Source organism: Choristoneura fumiferana, chromosome 19, assembly GCF_025370935.1.
Source record: "Choristoneura fumiferana chromosome 19, NRCan_CFum_1, whole genome shotgun sequence".
Classification (NCBI taxonomy): Eukaryota; Metazoa; Arthropoda; class Insecta; order Lepidoptera; family Tortricidae; genus Choristoneura; species Choristoneura fumiferana.
In genome coordinates, this window is record NC_133490.1 from 10,720,720 (window position 1) to 10,739,226 (window position 18,507).

General features: G+C 37.4%; 1 protein-coding gene across 1 annotated transcript in view; it reads left to right on the forward strand.

Moving 5' to 3' along the window:
* The window catches only part of LOC141438811 (muscle calcium channel subunit alpha-1-like), an 85,024-nt gene that overhangs the window by 23,346 nt on the left and 43,171 nt on the right, over positions 1–18,507 (forward strand). The window contains exons 2-18 of the mRNA XM_074102789.1: positions 5,695–5,896; positions 8,184–8,289; positions 9,585–9,724; positions 10,596–10,708; positions 11,103–11,249; positions 12,245–12,441; positions 13,262–13,365; positions 14,347–14,519; positions 14,817–14,917; positions 15,328–15,443; positions 15,671–15,773; positions 16,168–16,319; positions 16,705–16,915; positions 17,163–17,283; positions 17,609–17,697; positions 17,775–17,881; positions 18,096–18,217. Coding sequence (XP_073958890.1) covers positions 5,697–5,896; positions 8,184–8,289; positions 9,585–9,724; positions 10,596–10,708; positions 11,103–11,249; positions 12,245–12,441; positions 13,262–13,365; positions 14,347–14,519; positions 14,817–14,917; positions 15,328–15,443; positions 15,671–15,773; positions 16,168–16,319; positions 16,705–16,915; positions 17,163–17,283; positions 17,609–17,697; positions 17,775–17,881; positions 18,096–18,217 — 2,302 coding nt within the window. The 5' untranslated portion in view covers positions 5,695–5,696. The remainder of the gene's footprint in view (positions 1–5,694; positions 5,897–8,183; positions 8,290–9,584; positions 9,725–10,595; positions 10,709–11,102; positions 11,250–12,244; positions 12,442–13,261; positions 13,366–14,346; positions 14,520–14,816; positions 14,918–15,327; positions 15,444–15,670; positions 15,774–16,167; positions 16,320–16,704; positions 16,916–17,162; positions 17,284–17,608; positions 17,698–17,774; positions 17,882–18,095; positions 18,218–18,507) is intronic.

Genomic DNA, 18,507 nt, shown 5'->3' on the forward strand with positions numbered 1-18,507 from the left:
GTCTGTCTTTGCACGGGTTAGTTCGGGTTACTTGAGAGCTGTTCTTACGAGTAGGCTTCAAAGTACCTACATTGTTAAAATAATTATGCCGACAAATTGGTAAAATAAAATCTATTAGGACAAACAAACAGAGACGGCATGGATGACACTTTACCGGCCCGGATCATCATTCATCATCACCATCCCAGCCTATATACGTCCCACTGCTGGGCACAGGCCTCCTCTCAGAACAAGAGGGCTTGGGCCATAGTTCCCACGCGGGCATTGAATTGCTTCGCAGGTTTGTGCAGGTTTCCTCACGATGTTTTCCTTCACCGCAAAGCTCGTGGTAAATTTCAAATGTAATTCCGCACATGAATTTCGAAAAACTCAGAGGTGCGAGCCGGGGTTTGAACCCACGACCCTCAGCTTGAGAGGCGATAGGTCAAACCACTATGCCACCACGGCTTCCTTCCGGCCCGGATAATACCGATAAACTAGGAAAACCGTCATCCATGGAAATACCGACCCAGTAACTCCAACTCGATTTTTACCATATTTACTCGATATTTTGAACACCGTAGCTGCGATATCAATACAACAATCAAACAGCCCTCGGGATAATTTTAAGCTCTCTACCCACGCTAGCATTATGAATTGTCCACACTGGTGCTCAAAATACGCTGAATCCCCGTAAACGCAGTTGCGTGACTCACGCGTCACGTTATTAACGCGTACCTTCCACACGCTGCGAAAAACGCTGAAGCACCGTAAAGAAACATAATACGTTTACATTGTTTTAGGCTTCTACAGTTGAACCGTTTGATTCCTGAACCACCGTAGAAAGTTCTCACAGTAAGTGTCGTAATGCTTGTCAAGTAATACGATGTCATTATGACTTTTTCTACGAAAAGGTTCCACAGTGGATCAGGATTCAGTTGGTTCGATAGTACTTTGATATTTCATGCCAGGACTTTACATATCCAAGCTGTGATACGTACCTAACAAATGATCTTTGTATCTACTCATTTCCTTGCAATAAATGATTAATACGGTACGGTATTTGACTATTTTTTATACATTTAATAAATTAAAACTTCACAATGCCTGTTATCGAATAGAGAAATATTCTTTAAGCTACCTTTTCAAATAACAAAGTTATAAAGGTTTCAAATTCAAGATTAGACAGAGAAAGACATACTTGCATGTGAAATCACACGCAAGTAGCGCCATACTTGCTGTAACGCCTAGCGCCACCTCTGAATGAGGGCTATAGCGTATGAATTCGCCACTAGAGGCGCTAGTGTAGCGTGAGGTCTCCGAAATGCCAAATCTCATAGTTTTTGGGTGAGCTACGCGGGTTTATTTATAATGAGAATAATTTTGTGAATATTTTGCAATATCTGAAATTAATTATGGCAAATATGCGTTCCGGGGCAACGAATGTCTGTGTTTTGAGACAGTTTTGTCTTTCGGAAACATTTTTCCTCCCTTTTTTCCGAACAAAACGGGGACTATGCAACACTGTGGCATGCTCGATATTTTTATGGTACGGTTTTAAGGTGTATTAAATATGATTTTAATCTAAACTTTGTCTTTACGCCCGTAATAACAGACTTTGAAAGCCATACTTAAAAACGCTCGCAAAAGTGCGCCATCTAGTGAGACAAAAAACGATAGCCCTCATTGATTGATCCACTTGGAAGGTTCGCGTTTAAACTGCATAGAAGGTGCGTCAGCCTATTTTGAGTGAGTGGTATGGCCGAACCTTTACGCATTACGTCTCGCCTACATTAGCGCGCCAATAATACAACATTTATGTCTCAATTTTATGGACTCGCTTAGCTTCAGCTTTATTACAGTCGTTATAGTAAACGTATACAAATTTTGCATTCGGTACGCCTCGTCCAAGGAACAATTATACAATTTTTTGTGCCGTATTTACATATTGTTTATGAGAGTTTTATTTCCGATTCGGCTGAATATCGCATCGAATATGACTTTGGCCGGGTCGGTGTCGAGACCCTCGGTCCGTGGGGTCCTAGTGTTTTGCAACTTCGAAAGAAATACCAAAAGACGACGTAGACGTCACGCAAGGCATTAAAAAAAATGAAAATACATTTTCAAGAAATTCTGGAACGTACTTCGTACTTAAGACTCGTGGCGTATGATATTTAGGAGAGATGCGGATTCAAATCCTATTCGGCGCACCCGAAACCTTTTCATTTTTAGGGTTCCGTAGTCAACTAGGAACCCTTATAATTTCGCCATGTCTGTCCGTCTGTCTGTCTGTCCGTCCGCGGGTAAACTCAGAGACCGATAGTACTAGAAAGCTGTAATTTGACATGAATATATATATCAGTCACGCCGACAAAGTAGTATGTACATTAAAAAAAAGTAAAAAAAATTTTTTTAGGGTACCTCCCATAGACGTAAAGTGGGGGTGATTTTTTTTTCTCGACTAACCCTATACTGTGGGGGCGTTATCGTTTTTTCTATTCAGTGATCTGTTAGCGAAATATTCAACTTTAAAGTGCAAATTTTCATTGAAATCAAGCGCCTAAACTGTTGGGTGGAAAAATTAAAAAAAAATCAGAATGGTAGTAAATATATCAAACTTACAAGGAAAACTACTTATAACGGTTAAGTTTTCTTGAGAATTATTAGTAGATTAAGGGGCTGTTTAACCATCCATTGATTAGTGTTAACTGGCGGTTAGGTGTGATGCCGTCTCTATTTGTTTTGTTCGAATAGACGGAGACGGCATCACATTTAACCGTCGGTTAACACTAATCAATGGACGGTGAAACAGCCCCTAAGAGTAAATAGCAGCCTAAGGTATAAAATATACCTAAACTTGGAATATTCCTTACAAAATACGAAATCCTTAGAAAAATATTATTTGATTTTTTCGTTATGGCTACGGAACCCTATCCTGGGCGTGTACGGCACGCTCTTGGCCGGTTTTTATTAATAACTTCTTCGGACTTCAAATGTTAAATAACAGTGTCCTGCCCTCTATATCTAGCTTGTAGCCTCTTGTAGCACACATATTTGTATATAAGGTAAACGTACGAGTGCTCGCCACTGTCCCAATAGATGGCATCTATCTTATGTCATTAGCAATAGAGATGACAGCCGGGTGTCGTCTATTGGGCATTAGCGTACCGAGCGCTCCTACGTTTACCTTACAAAGTCAAAAAGTTTACTCATGTCAAGAAAACAATATAGTTAAAAAAATAGTTATTTGTGTCACAAGGGAGCAAAATGGTGTATTTACGGCGAGGGCGTACATTGAATCCAGAATGTAGCGAAGGATTCTATAATAGAATCCTGAGCGTAATGAGGGATTCAAGTGTTAACGCCCAAGATGAAAATAATTTTGCTCCCGAGTCGCTCATACAACTTTTCACACCAAACATTAAGAAACTTGAAAAAAATAAATTCTAAATATTATTAAAGAACAACCAGCATAGAAAATGGCATGGCTTTACAGTTATCAACTTCAAAAAATGGCATTTGCAATAAAACACTTAGAAAAGCCTTGAACAGAAAAGTTGCACTTTTCTCCCTCTCGTGAGGGAGGAAAAGTTACTTTTCTGAAGGAGAGGTGTGAAAACATTCTTAAGTTAGGAAGAGCTTGACCCTAGTCAAAAAACCCCTCTCGACTTATCCCTAGCGCAATGGTACTGTAGGGACTAGGCTGTATACCGCTGGCAGGTGGTAAAACTGACCACCTGGCAGGCTAGATTGACTTTATTATGTATAATGGTAGTATTTATATTGTATGATTCTAGAATTTGACTTTAAAAGACGATTGACAGCGGTATACATTTTTAGACGACCAGATGGCTCCGACTATGAAGCTGAGCGGCTGTGAACTATCTATGTAATCTAATTATAAGTTCTACTAATAAATCTTGCTAGTACTGAAGCTTAATAATCCATATTTATTTATTTGAATTACATGCCGCAGATTGCTCCCGAAAGCCTACGCGTTCTACAATAATCTGAGTACCCATTTTATTTGAACCGAGTTTAAAGTCACCCTATACCTACTCTAGTTACAGTCCCAGAAGTACCTACCCATCAAACTCGCCCCGTTACCACGCTGAATGGCGATATGGACAACCGCAGCACCAGCTGGGCTACTACGAAACTCGAAACTCGAAGTTCGTGTCGTGCGGTCCCTCTCTGACACATATACTATTTAATACGAGAGCAAGAGGGTCGGTACGATACGAACTTCGAGTTTAATTTTCGTAGTAGCCCAGCAGGCACGAACACTTTCTATGTACCTTTTATTTTTCATGCACTGCTATATAATTATAAATTTGTGTTCACTTCTCGTGCTCTAAAAGTAGGTCAATATAGCCTTACGAGGCGGGAGTAAAGTGAGTACTTTAGTCTCTAGGGAGTAAAAGTAATGATTTTTTTAATTTACTTCGAGTGACTTGGATAAACTCAAACAGCCAGTACTTTTTTTTTATTTTTTTATTCAACTAGATGGCAAACGAGCAAGTGGGTCTCCTGATGATAAGAGATCACCACCGCCCATAGACACCTGCAACACCAGGGGGATTGCAGATGCGTTGCCAACCTAGAGGCCTAAGATGGGATACCTCAAGCGCCAGTAATATCACCGGCTGTCTTACTCTCCACGCCGAAACACAACAGTGCAAGCACTGCTGTTTCACGGCAGGATTAGCGAGCAAGATGGTGGTAGCAATCCGGGCGGACCTTGCACAAGGTCCAACCACCTGCTTGTTTGTTTGTTGACTTGTTTAGTTTTTGGCATAAAATAAGATTGTGTGTGGACCATTTTCATGACGAAAATGTTACGTTCTTAGTCTACGTGGTCGTAGTTCTATGCTTTTTTCGCATAGAAGGTGGCGCCATTCTATTTATTCCAGTTTGTGTATGGACCATTTCGCCGATGCGATTTTGTTATATATGTGTCTTGTTGGAAAAAAATACTTACCGCGAAAACTTTGAAATTGTTGTAAGGCGTAAATCATAAGCGAACGTAATTATTTTATTTTATTTTATTGCTTTATTAAAAAAAAATACTTAATTTGAATTTAATTCTTTTCTTGGTTATGTTTTAATTATTTGATCTTGGTTTTAATTTTAATTATATGACACTAACGTAGGTAATAAGACAATTGTTACTAACACAATATGAACTGATTGTTTGAAATAAATGATTATTATTATTATTATAAACGATTAATGACTATTTTTTTCTCGCAATCGAAGTGAAAAATAGAGTTTTCACCTCGAGACTAAAAGCCAATATAAACCCTCGGATAAATAGACACCCTCGCTAAAGCGCGGGTGGCTAACCATCTCGGGTAAATTGGCTTATTTTAGTCCCTCGATAAAAAATATACTATTTTGCCTCTTAGATGGTGTTTTCTTTTTATAGTTAGTTTTTATTTATTTTGTTTCCTATCATATTGTTGTATCTTGTGTTGTGCTTTTAAGTATATTAATAAATTAAACCCTATTTTATTGATTTATTTGTTTGATTTTTAGTTTTACATAAATATAGAAACTTTTTTGTTTGTGGCTGTTGACACCCTGATTACTTTGGTCTTAGACGAAGATTTTACTTTATGCAATAGAGCATAAAAAGTCATTTTATGTCGTCTAGATCCAGCATAAATACCATATTTGCGAGCATGAGAAGTGAAAAAAAATTTTTTTTTTAAGTAATGGCGGACCCGGCGCCCGCGACGCCGGCCACGCCAGCAACGCCAGCAACGCCGGCGGCGGGCGAGGACGCTGCGCCCGCGCCTCGCAAGCAGGCCCGCCCGCGCGGCAAGCAGCAGCCCGAGAAGCCCAAGCGGAGTCTCCTCTGTCTGGGACTCAAGAACCCACTGAGAAAGCTGTGCTATGCTATTGTGGAGTGGAAGTATCCTTTAAGTAAAATGAGTTTTGGGATTAGTTACAGATACGTCGAATACGTGCTTCGCTGGACTTCTTTTAACCCGTCATTGATATTACTAAAGATATTATAATATTTTTACTGGGATCATGGCTTTTCGCTGAAAGTATTTTGCCCGCCGCCGAAGCCGTGGTGGCCTAGTGGTTTGACCTATCAAGCAGAGGGTCGTGGGTTCAAACCCCGGCTTGCACCTCTGAGTTTTTCGGAATTCATGTGCGGAATTACATTTGAAATTTACCACGAGCTTTGCGGTGAAGGAAAACATCGTGAGGAAACCTGCACAAACCTGCGAAGCAATTCAATGGTGCGTGTGAAGTTCCCAATCCGCACTGTACCCGCGTGGGAACTATCGCCCAAGCCCTCTTGTTCTGAGAGGAGGCCTGTGCCCAGCAGTGGGACGTATATAGGCTGGGATGATGATGATGATGATTTTGCCCAAGTGATTCATTTACCAATTGTTGGAATATGGATACTTGTACCATCAGCCAAAATATGTGGTCTGCCACCCTAAAGTTGATAGGTACTTAATCGTTTGCATGTCATAAAACCATAATGTCAATATAGACGTGTCTGTCAACTTGAAAGTTCGACTTTAGCGATATACCTATTCATTTGATAGGACCTTGTTTAAAAATTGATAGACCATTTATTTGGCTGATGGATATACATCTTTAAGTAGTTAATACTTGAGAAATAAATCATTTGAGAAAAATACTGTCGGCGAAAAAAATTAGACATTCTGGTGTTATAATTCCATGGGTTTGTTAGAATTTTTGTAAATGAAAAATTTAGAATTTGAACTAATCGATTTTGGGGATATAATTTTCAGATAGGTAAACTTCATTTTGTCTGGCATTAAAAAGTAATAGTTTTTGATTATTTACGAAGCAATGCATTAGAAAGAAGGTATATCTTGACCTGCATTTTTAATTAAAAATCACCCTCCAAAATTAAGGACACAAAGTAACAATAAATAAAAATAGGAATAATCTGTTTGGTAAGATTTTCAGAACCTTTTGTGCACAGTAATTATCTGTTAAGTAAATTAAAAATAAATTTCTATACTTAAATCCACATATAGCTGGCTTCTTTCTCACTAATTAACCTAAAAATACAACGTCCTACGCTTTAATTGGAAAAGTTTTTAAAACAAGTATCTATTTTCTGCACGCTTTATTCTGAACAAAGAAGATATAGTTAGCTCATTTGTTAATGATCTAATTTTAACGTTTATGATCTACGTCAAGACGTGTGTGTAAACCATTGGTGTAAACAATAAGAGTTTAGCATAAACATGGTTGCACTTTTTTCTATAATGACTGTACTTAAATAACAAAAACAGGTTTGTTAAAAACAAGCACAACTTTTGTGCCACTTCATATGAGGGGTAAGTTACAGCTTGCAGTCAAATTTTAGGCAAAGAAAGTCAAATTGTAATGTTTGCCATAGGTAGGCCATAGTGTAGGTAGGCATGTCAAAACAAACAATAGTTTGTTTTGACATGTCCGAATATCTTTGGCCCGAATCCATTAATTGTTCAGAACTGTTACAAAGCAAACTAAACGTAGGCTAGAGTTTAATATAGGTGAGCAATTTCTAAAAAAATATGGTTTAGGCGAAAAAAAATATGACGAACAAAAATTATGCCTTTAAAAAAACGTGATTAAATAGGTACGCACCCCAGCCAGCCAGATAGCTCTATACCATAAGTGACGATGGTACTTCCCCTTTCCATATTTTTAATTACATCCGTAAGAAAGCTATGCTCGTTTATTAGTTAATTCGATAGTAAACGGAATTTTCAAATTAAATAGCTAAGACACTCGTTTGTAATTGTTGAGTTTTACAATTTTGATTGTTAGGTAATTAATTACGCATGATTAATCATGCATTTTAAGTAATATTTCAATGTATGTTTATTATGCATTTATAAATTATGTCAACTAAACATTTCGTTTTAGGCTACTAGGTGTTGCCTGTGAATAATTAGTTTAGCACACGCGTTCAACAACTTTTTTCGGCATAAAAGGTATTCTGATATCTTCTAATATATGATGTACTTATGCAGAATTTATAAGAAATTGGTTCAGTAGCTAAGGTAAAAAAGCGGAGCAAAGAAACAAGTAAATGTACAAACTTTTCAATTTATTACATTAGTATAATGTGAAAATTATACTACGTACTACGTACAGATGATTTTATGGTAATAATAACGCACTTATAAATAGTAAATTTCTTTACAATATCACCTCAGACCGTTCGAGTATATGATATTAACGACGATATTTGCAAACTGTATAGCTTTAGCTGTATTCACACCTTTTCCAAGCGGAGACACCAATCACACAAACGGAGTATTGGTAAGTTTGATAAATTTCCTTCGTAGTTTAAAATATTTCTATACCTAGCCGTAATTTATCCTATTTATTTTAAATTGTTTTCAAAGAAATATTATTCGTTTTATTGATTACTTGCTACTTACATTTATCATTTCACTCATTAAAACTGTGTAAACTTTGTAATTACAATTTATTTTTTATGTATGAAGCCATTTCTAAAAATCCTGACACTTAAGTCCGGCCGCAATCCTAGCAAAGGGTAAAAATCCTGATGTGTGGCAACCCTACCCGGGGCTTTAATGGTGTAATGAAAACTGATCCTGCTAAAATGCGGAAAAAAATAATAATCAAATAATCAATCAAAGTAGTATTAGGTACACGATTTTGATACTTCTTATTTAATTCATATTGGTAGGCATTGAAGGAGAGGAATCAGTCCGTATTAATAAACTACACTCAAATCTAAACCTCTTTCAAGTGCCTATAATGTTCATGAAATTTTAATAATTTTGCCATTCAAATAATAGCCAGGTTCGAGCCAGGTTCAGCTTTCATTAGACAGACTCTATTTATATGCTACCTAGTAATAAATAGTTATTCATTCTAGATATCGTGTTTCGTAGTACTTAACATTTATTGCTTATGACCTAATACAGATAACTAAATAGAAATAATGTAAGTTTTTTTTCTCAGAACGACCTGGTTCGATTCCCGTACTGAGACCAAGTTTTTTTTAAATGTTTGAATGCGGTTTTTTGTTACTAAAATCGATAACATGGTTCCTAAGAACAGATCTTCGTATGTCTTATAGTTTCAGACCTTCCCATACTGACTGATCTGAATGAGCCACCCTGTATATTGTGATAATGAAATATGATTCAAAAAACGTAACCTATAGGATCTCTTTGTTATCCGTCTGTCAAGACTCAGGTCTCAATCACACTTGTCCACTTTTAGTTTAATCTGGGGGCCCACCAAGTCGAATAAAACAAAAGCGCGGCCGTACCATACTTTTCTCATAGCCATTCAGACTATTTTCAACCTCCGTATTTACGTACTTTGTCTTACTCGTAATAAAAGTGAGGTAAATTATATTTAATTCGTTTATGTTTTAACAAAAAACTTCCTTCCAAGTTTCTACTTGTACATTGTTCTTGGTCATATGATCTTTCCGAAAACTGGTAGTATAAAAAATTACACATAAGAATCCTTTGCGGTCTAAGCAATATTTGTTTTTTTTTTGGCAACGTCATTTAATTACGGAATTTTCCCATTGAAGAGTAAACTTTTTAAATATTTCCTATAAATGATTTCAGGAAAAAGTAGAATGGATATTTATGGTAATATTCACTGGAGAATGCGTTCTGAAGATCATAGCTTACGGCTTCCTGTTTCACCCCGGCGCTTACCTCAGGAATGCGTGGAACAGCTTGGATTTCCTCATCGTCAGTATAGGGTAAGGCTACAATTTTTTAAATTTTTTATGTATGGGGTGGAGCAAGCGTAGCGTAGGACGTCCACCAACGAGATGGACGGATGACCTGGTGAAAGCAGCGGGTTCTAGGTGGATGCAGGGCTGCTTCAAATCGAAGCAACTGGAGGTCCATGGGAGAGGCTGTGTCCAACAGTGGACGTCCCTCAGCTGATGTGATGATGATGGTGATGAATGAGGTGGTATTTGAGATGTGCCTTTGGCCGACAAGCCGATTAGTTGGTTGCAAGAGGCCGACTAGTCAGCCAAATAGTTGGCCAAGCCGATCACGGCATCGCGGATTTCCGTGACGCTTCATTTACAGCTGATTTACGTCGCGCGCAAGTGTTAGTTGTTGACTTCGCATTGTTTTTATGTAAATATACTATTTTTATTTTTCATCAGAGTTAAAGAGCTCAATTAAAATTTAATAATGTCAAAAAGAAAGTCTCTCGTGTATTGCAGCAAAAACTAAATTTAAATTTACTTCATACATTTTATTGTAAAATAGATAAAAAAATAAGAAGCCGAATAGTCGACGCACTTTGCCGAATAGTTGCCGACTACGATAGTGGCCGAATAGTCGGCTTTACCGAGTAGTCGGCACATCTCTAGGTGGTATGTTTTGCCCCTCAGTAAGTAGGTATAATCTTGTCATCTCTTCACAAGTCTATTGAAGATCTAAATTCTGACCCACCGAGGGGATCCTTTTCACAGAAAAAGTCACAATGTCATAACTTCGCTTGCCGAGGGAATTTATTACTATGTATTACTGTGAGAACGTTCTATTATGGGTCAGGAATCAAATGGTTCGACACTTGGCTGAAAAGAATGACGAAAATATTTTTTCTTACAGCATCTTGAGCATAGCGATACAGTACTACATGACTGACAGCGACAAGTTTGACGTGAAGGCGCTAAGAGCTTTCAGGGTGCTGAGGCCACTTCGACTAGTTTCTGGAGTCCCAAGTAAGTTTCCTTCGTTGCTCCATCGTAAATTCTAAGAGAAAATTAGTTTTTACGTGTACATTGTAATGTTAGTAGTTTATACTGTTTGTGACTACATGAAAACCAGCAGGACGGATTCAGATGAAATTTGTCATGGATTTGCTTGACATTTTTTTAATTGTGAATTGAAAACTTGTTGTAAGAATGTTTTACGGTGCGTTATAAAACTCACTTGCCTATTAAAGTTTCAGTTACGGTGCACGTGCAAAGAAAATGATCTCGTCTGTCTTTATCACCTTAACAAACGCGTATACTAATCATTTCTCTTGCACTGCCGATCTTTACTACATTGTATTCTGAATCACAAAATTCTCAGTGATTCAACGAGCTTAATATTTCTTCACTCTGTTTCCAGGTCTCCAGATTGTGCTGAACTCTATCCTCAAGGCCATGGTCCCGCTGTTCCACATCGCCTTTCTCGTGCTTTTCGTTATCATCATTTACGCGATCATCGGCCTGGAGCTGTTCTCTGGTGCCCTCCACGAGACCTGCTTTGACGCTGGTAAATATCCTATACTTTATCTCTTGACCACGACCGCTGCAATGTGCCAGTATTCCAAATTTCAACACAATCGAATCCAGAAAGCGGTCGAAAAATGGTTTGCAAATTTTGAAACCACCACTTGGAAAGAAACTACAAACGTTGCAAGATACAAGCTTGCAATGAACGGAGATGAGAGATATATTTTTCTGGCGCACGCGCATGACTACTGCGACGTCTCATACATAAAAGAAAGAAAGAAAGAATGGTTATGGAGGAGCAAGGGAAAGAAGTTGTAGTCCGCAAAATAAATCCTGAATCAAACATTCGATACCTTTTCATTAGAAAAAAAAAATATTAGCCTACGGTAATCTCCTCTACTGCCGGGGAATGGCCTCTCCTATAGATATTAACTTGCCCTGTCTGCACTTATGTCTGGCCAGTCACCAGATAACGCGTCCATGTCATCTCATCTCCACCTTGGCCTACCGCAGCCCCGATAGCCATCGTAGGGCATCCACTGAGTGGTAACCTATGCCCACCTCTCTGGGCAAACGTGGCCCAGTCCAGTCCTATTTGAAGCTTTTCCTACATCCTCGATGCGAGTTTTCAAGCGCAGTGTGGTGTTTCTGAGTTAATCGGTCCTTTTAGTACCTATAAGAATAAGAATATGTTTTATTGCCACAAATACAAATACAATAAAATTAACAAAAAAAAAAGTACACAAAACACATTTTGAGGCAATAGGTCCCAGTCTCAGCATGTGCCGGACAAGCAGTCCAGCGCTGGTTTTCAGCCTGGGCTTTTTTTTGGCTATTCCTATGATGCTGCTTTTTATATCTCTTTGGGAAACCTTCAACTTCGATTTCTGTATCTTGGTCAAGGACCATGTTTGAGCACCGTAGATTAGGATGGGCAGTATACACATGTCAACGAGTTTCCGTTTAAAATTAGTTTAAATGATAATGGATGGATTAGAGAAGTTTATACATTTCTTAAAAAAAAATGGGTTTCAGATAATGGCACGATGGATGATCCTTACAATTGCAACAGTGACCCTGACGTTGGATTGAAGTGTAAAGACGGTTTCGTGTGTCACGGAAACTGGGATGGCCCAAACGACGGCATCACTAACTTCGACAACATCGGCTATGCTATGCTCACTGTGTTCCAGTGCATCACTCTCGAAGGCTGGACGGATATTATGTATGCTGTAAGTATTATCGTGGCTGCAGTCTTCGCCAGTAACGTTGTCATAATCTTTTAACGGTTCTGTCCGTCCGTGGCTTAGCTTACACTGCTAGCGCTAGAAAGCTGTAATTTTGCATGAGTCAATGTTAAAATTTTCAACAAAAATATGATACCTTCCTGCACATAAAATGGGAATTTTTTTATTCTCGTCGTAACCCATACAGTGGTATATCATTAAATGAGTGTTTTATAAAAAAATGCTACGAATATTTTACGATTTAAGGATTCTTTTGTAAAATATTAGGCTTTTGAGTGTTTTTTTTTAGAGGTAAGTGTCCCTTACGAGTTCCCTCACAAATTGAATCGTTGATTGGCAAATTTCGAAAAAATAAAGATGGTACAACATAAAAAATATTAAAAGGAAATCCATCATAGCTTAGTAGGCTTAACAAGTGAAGATTAAAAATGAAAGGTGGGTGTTTTTTCTTCAATTTCAGGTATAGATAGTGCCACGACAGTTGAAGTGAATGATTACACACACAGCTACATGAAGAACTGATTGCATAAAAGGAGAGTGAATGAGTGAATGTCAAAATCCCGCTGTCATTACATGACATGTTCTTGTGTGCGTGACGTCAACTCTGGTGGCACTACCTATAATGAGGCCAGGGATTATAATTATCACCTTTTTACGCTTGTTTTTTGGCGCAATAATAGCATATACTCACTCGTATCTACCTTTTTAATACGTATAATATTATTGAAAACAGGACATCATCCGGCTGATGATGATTCACACCTTTGCATTGAAGAGCCCTAAGAAGTGTTTTTTAAACTTTCAGATTTCCAATGTTAAAGGAAACTCCTGGCCCTGGATCTATTTTGTTACGCTCGTCATCTTCGGCAACTTCTTCGTCATGAACCTAATCCTTGGTGTGTTGTCTGGGTAAGTAAACTAACTCCGAGTCAATGATACTATATTTAATGAAGGGCCTGTTTCACCACTTTTTGACTAACTTTAAGTGACGGATATCAGTGATGCCGTCTCCGTTTGTTTTGTCGGAATAAACAAAGACAGCATTACTTTTATCTGACACTTAAAGTTAGTCGACAGGTGGTGAAACAGGCCCTAAATCTATTGATAGCTGATAAACTGACACTAGTATGATGATGGTACAAACTGAAAAATTCCTTGCCGAAGTATTTACCTATAGTATTCCAAATATTAGTATGTAGTATTCACCGTTATTTCACTAAAAAACAACGCTTAAAACGTCAAAGCCTATTTTCACTCACAAGTCAATATAACAATCAGCCTTCAGCCTCAGCCTTAATAAGTTTTATTTCTAAAGTAGGAACTGTCATTAAAATTGGTAAAGCACTTTCTTGGTCGACCATACAACTTGTTTTGGTTTTAGATTAATATCTGGCAGCATAATTAACACTTGTGATGCTCTGTGAATGAGCTCTGAATTCTGATTGAGATCGAAATGCGACAGCGTAGTGTGCTGGTGGGGGTGTGGTTGGGTTAGTGTGATTTGTGTGTGTTCCTTACAGTCTGGAGGTGGAGGAACTGCATGAACAGACATTTGTTGCATAATAATTATGATTGGTTTTTTGGAGTATTTTTATTTCAACTCCAAATTTGTTACTTTTACAGTCATTCCGTGAAAACCATATCCATGTCTCAGTTTTTATTTTCGATATTTGTTTCATAGACGAGCTATCGTTGTTCGCGGGTGAACAATTGTTTATAGTTCATTAATATGGACCTCCGCAAAGTAGCAAAATTTTCCAAAATATTCAGAGGTGCAAACTTGAAACCCATGACTTTCAGGGGGTCTACTCACTGAGTTACAAACTACTGAACTTAATGCGTAGCGTAACAGTCGGAGACAGTTTACATAGTCTTCTTTTCTCATTTCAGAGAGTTTTCCAAAGAGAGAGGAAAAGCGAAGAGTCGTGGTGACTTCCAAAAATCTCGAGAGAGACAGCAGTTCGAGGAAGACATGAAGGGGTATATGGACTGGATCACAGTGGCTGAAGAACTAGACCTGGAGAATGACCAGGGTCAGAAGGAAGAAGACAAAGACTCACAGGGTACTCTTAGATATCGTAAATAAATAATCACTGCACTAAGTACTTAGTACGACCCCATAGTAAATATTTTTAATTTGAATAGTGTATTGAGGGATAGACCTCTTCGTTGCGCCCATCATAATGTCTATATTACACGGTACCAAAAGCAATAACAAAAGTAATATTGATAAATTGCTTAAAGAAATTTGTTCAAGTTTTTTTTATTTAATTATTTTTGTAATATTTCATTGATCTTATAATCAACTATATTGAGTACTTGTTGAAAGTGCTACGGTTATAGTGATTGATGTTTCGCAGGTAACAAAGATAGGGGAAGTAATGATGGTTCCCAAACATACGTAAATGTCAGCGGAGAACAAGCAGTCAGCTGTAAAATTTACTGCAGAAGGTTTGACAAGGTGAGTTCACTTAATTCATCATATCATTCCTATTTGCCTCTACTGTAGTAGGGACACAGGCTTCTCTCAGAACGAGATGGCTTGAGCTCTAGTTCTAACACGAGTCCAGTGCGGATTGGGAACTTCACATATAGCATTGAACTGCTTCTTCATTGAATTTACCGTGCAGTAGGTAAATTTCAAATGTTTCTCTAGGTTCTTGTTTCGCAGGGTTCTTGTTTTGCAAGGTTCCTGTTTCGCCAGATTCTTGTTTCGTCGATTCTTAACATGAAAATATTTCCATAGCTCCAATGTTTTCATAGTTTTGTTCGATTTTCTGTAACGGAAAAATACGAATGAAACAAAAATCTGAAGAATCTTCAATGTATCTCAATCTGACGTAATATTAACATTCTTTTCTATGAATACAGATAAATCGTCGCATGCGAAGAGCCTGCAGAAAGGCTGTCAAAACCCAGACTTTTTACTGGCTCATCATTATCTTAGTCTTTCTCAACACCTTAGTCCTTGCCACGGAACATCACAAGTAAGTATTTAATTATTATACTCATAATTAATTATATTTTTCGTGCTCTCTAGTTCTTCGCCAACCTTTTGTATTCCTGATGGATGTTGTTATATGAGTTTAAACATTGAAAGTTCGTTTAGTTATTCTCGGTCTACACCCCGACTGCGGATCAATACAAACTGTTATTCATATTTCTAGTTTCATAGTATGGCTCATAGCGATTTCTCGTGCCTTTTATTTTTCAGTCAACACGAGTGGCTGGATGATTTCCAAACGTACGCCAACTACTTGTTCGTTGTACTCTTTACCATCGAGATGTTGGTCAAAATGTATGCGCTGGGGTTTCAAGTAAGTACCTACTCGTATAAAGTTTGTGTGTTTCTTGTCTTTCTTTGAAAATAATAAGGTTTGGACCAAATGCTGACCAGAAATTTAAATACTTTTGACTAATTTCGTGCGTTACTTTCTATTACAAAATACATATTTTTATTATTATCTATGGCAATGATGACGATTAGTACTTTAACCTAACGTAACAAATATATGAGTAAATATAATTAAGCTCCCATCAAAACTTTTTTTTGATGATTCCTGGTATATCTTAAATTGCTTTGGTATACAGTCTAGAGTTAGCCTAAAGAGCATAATGCACTGTGTGTTTAGCCTGAGCAGTACTTGTTCCAACTCCTATACTCCCGCACTCAATCTCCTTTAGTGATTAATAAATATTTTTGAATTTCAGGGCTATTTTGTGTCCCTCTTCAACCGCTTCGACTGCTTCGTCATGTTCTGCTCGATTATGGAGCTGGCTCTCACCGCGACCGACCTCATCCCACAGTTGGGCATATCCGTGCTACGGTGTGTCAGGTTACTGAGAGTATTCAAGGTCACCAAGTAAGTTCAATCCAATTTCTTATTACAGATTATATTGAATAATGTTTTTCCGTCTTATTTTGTCGAATAAGTTCGTTGTTTGGATTTTATCCGACAAATTACGACGGCAAAATATTAATTACTACATCTTTACTGTTTTCTTGAACTTTATTGGGCCTCTAATAGGCACTAGACGTAATTTTAATATTATTACGAGTATGGAGACTTATTTACACAAAATTAGTCAAGTTCATTGAGTGGAAGTGTTTACCTAAGAACTTGCTTGTAAATTATACTATGTTTGTAAATACCCACATTTATTTCGATCAAAATCATCACCTAGCTTTTGCATCATAATGAAAACATCAGAAGATCACAAAATACGATTTTACATGATTGTTTTCAGGTACTGGAAGTCTCTCTCTAACCTAGTTGGTTCCCTCCTCAACTCTATCCAGTCCATTTTCTCTCTCCTTCTCCTGCTGTTCCTCTTTATCATGATCTTCGCATTGTTAGGAATGCAAGTCTTCGGAGGAAGGTTTGACTACGCTCCTGAAGCGCAAAAGGAGAGACACAACTTTGACTCCTTCTGGCAAGCTGTATTGACCATGTTCCAAGTGAGTTTATTATTTATTAGCTTTTGCCCACAAATTCTCTATAAAGAAGTAATATATCGATATTCTCTCCTCACCTCATTTGTTGACCTGGATTATAAACTATCTCTTCCAAATCCATTGCGCCGTCATCTCAAACATACGAATATACAAAGTTTTGTATTCATAACATTAGTAGGTAAGGATTATCGTATTATTAAGGATCTTACCAAAATCGAAGGTCGCACTGTATTTTTTTTTCTGTTTCCAGATTTTAACCGGTGAAGATTGGAACGTAGTCATGTATGAAGGTATTAAGGCATACGGAGGAGCCAAATCAATCGGGATGCTTGCTTCCATTTATTTCATCATCATCTTTGTATGTGGTAATTGTATCCTTTAAAAATGAAAATTTACGAATCAGCACTAACCAGCATTTTTATTGAAGTTAAGTTTTTATGAATTGTTTTTTTCCCGTCTCTCTATCATTTGCAAAATCATGCCAATTCGGGCCAAAACGTTTCAAACCGTTCCGCCATCTTCTTTTTGGAATAGCTGGTGTTTTAAATTTCTAATAATATCTGAAATTAATGTAGAGCAAAGAACTTTCTAAAAATCTTTAAATCACATTCACACTTATTATGTCCATCTGTTGCAAATCTTGACAATTATGTAGTAGGTCAGATTAGATATTCTTTCCTTACATAACAAGAACAGATATTCTACTAAACGTGTTCTTGGCTATCGCTGTTGACAATCTTGCTGATGACGATGACGAAGAGGAAGAGATTAAAAAAGACACAGAGGTAAGACGTAATAAAGTTGGTGCTGAAACGAATCTTGTTGTAATCTCGGTAGCTCTAAAATTAAACAATGATTTAAGGATATTGACAACCCTGAAGCTGGTAATCCTCAACTTGATGAAGAAACAGATAGAGGGCAGACTGACGATGAAGATGCTCAATATGACGAAGGATATTCAAATGAAGGGTAAGTAAACTGAATTTAAAGTTATAACTAGATAGCCAGCAAAACTAACCCTAAATTTATCATTTTACAAAGCCGGCAATACAAGAGTTATAAGAGAGTACCAAGGTAAGGAATATTACATGATTATTTATTAATGTAAAACAGGTTATGTATTTTGTCACCGCACAGATTTTAATAACAAGTCGTTGGTTTTTGAAAATACTTGTATGTTTAGAACGGACCGAGAATATGACGAAACTGAGGAGGAAGAGGAAGAAGAAGAAGTTATTGATCAGGATGCAGAGGAGCGAGGGGAAGCTGGTGATGCTCTTGTTACTGTAGAAACTAAACAAAATGGTAATTATAATTTAATATAGTAAAAATTAACTATAATCGTGTTGTTGCCACCAATAAGTAGGTAGGTAAGAATTAATTGTAATATTTTTAAGTCTTTTTATTGGTAATAAATACACGTGATCTTAATCCCAGTTTAAACCTGGAAGAAAACTGTGTAAGTTGCAATAAATTACGAGGCCGTAAAGCTTACGAGTGTGAAATAGTAAATTTAGTGCCGCAATGTAAATTCAACATGCATGATTTTTCTTCCTTCTAATTTAAACTGGGCTTAAAAATAGTTATAAATAAAC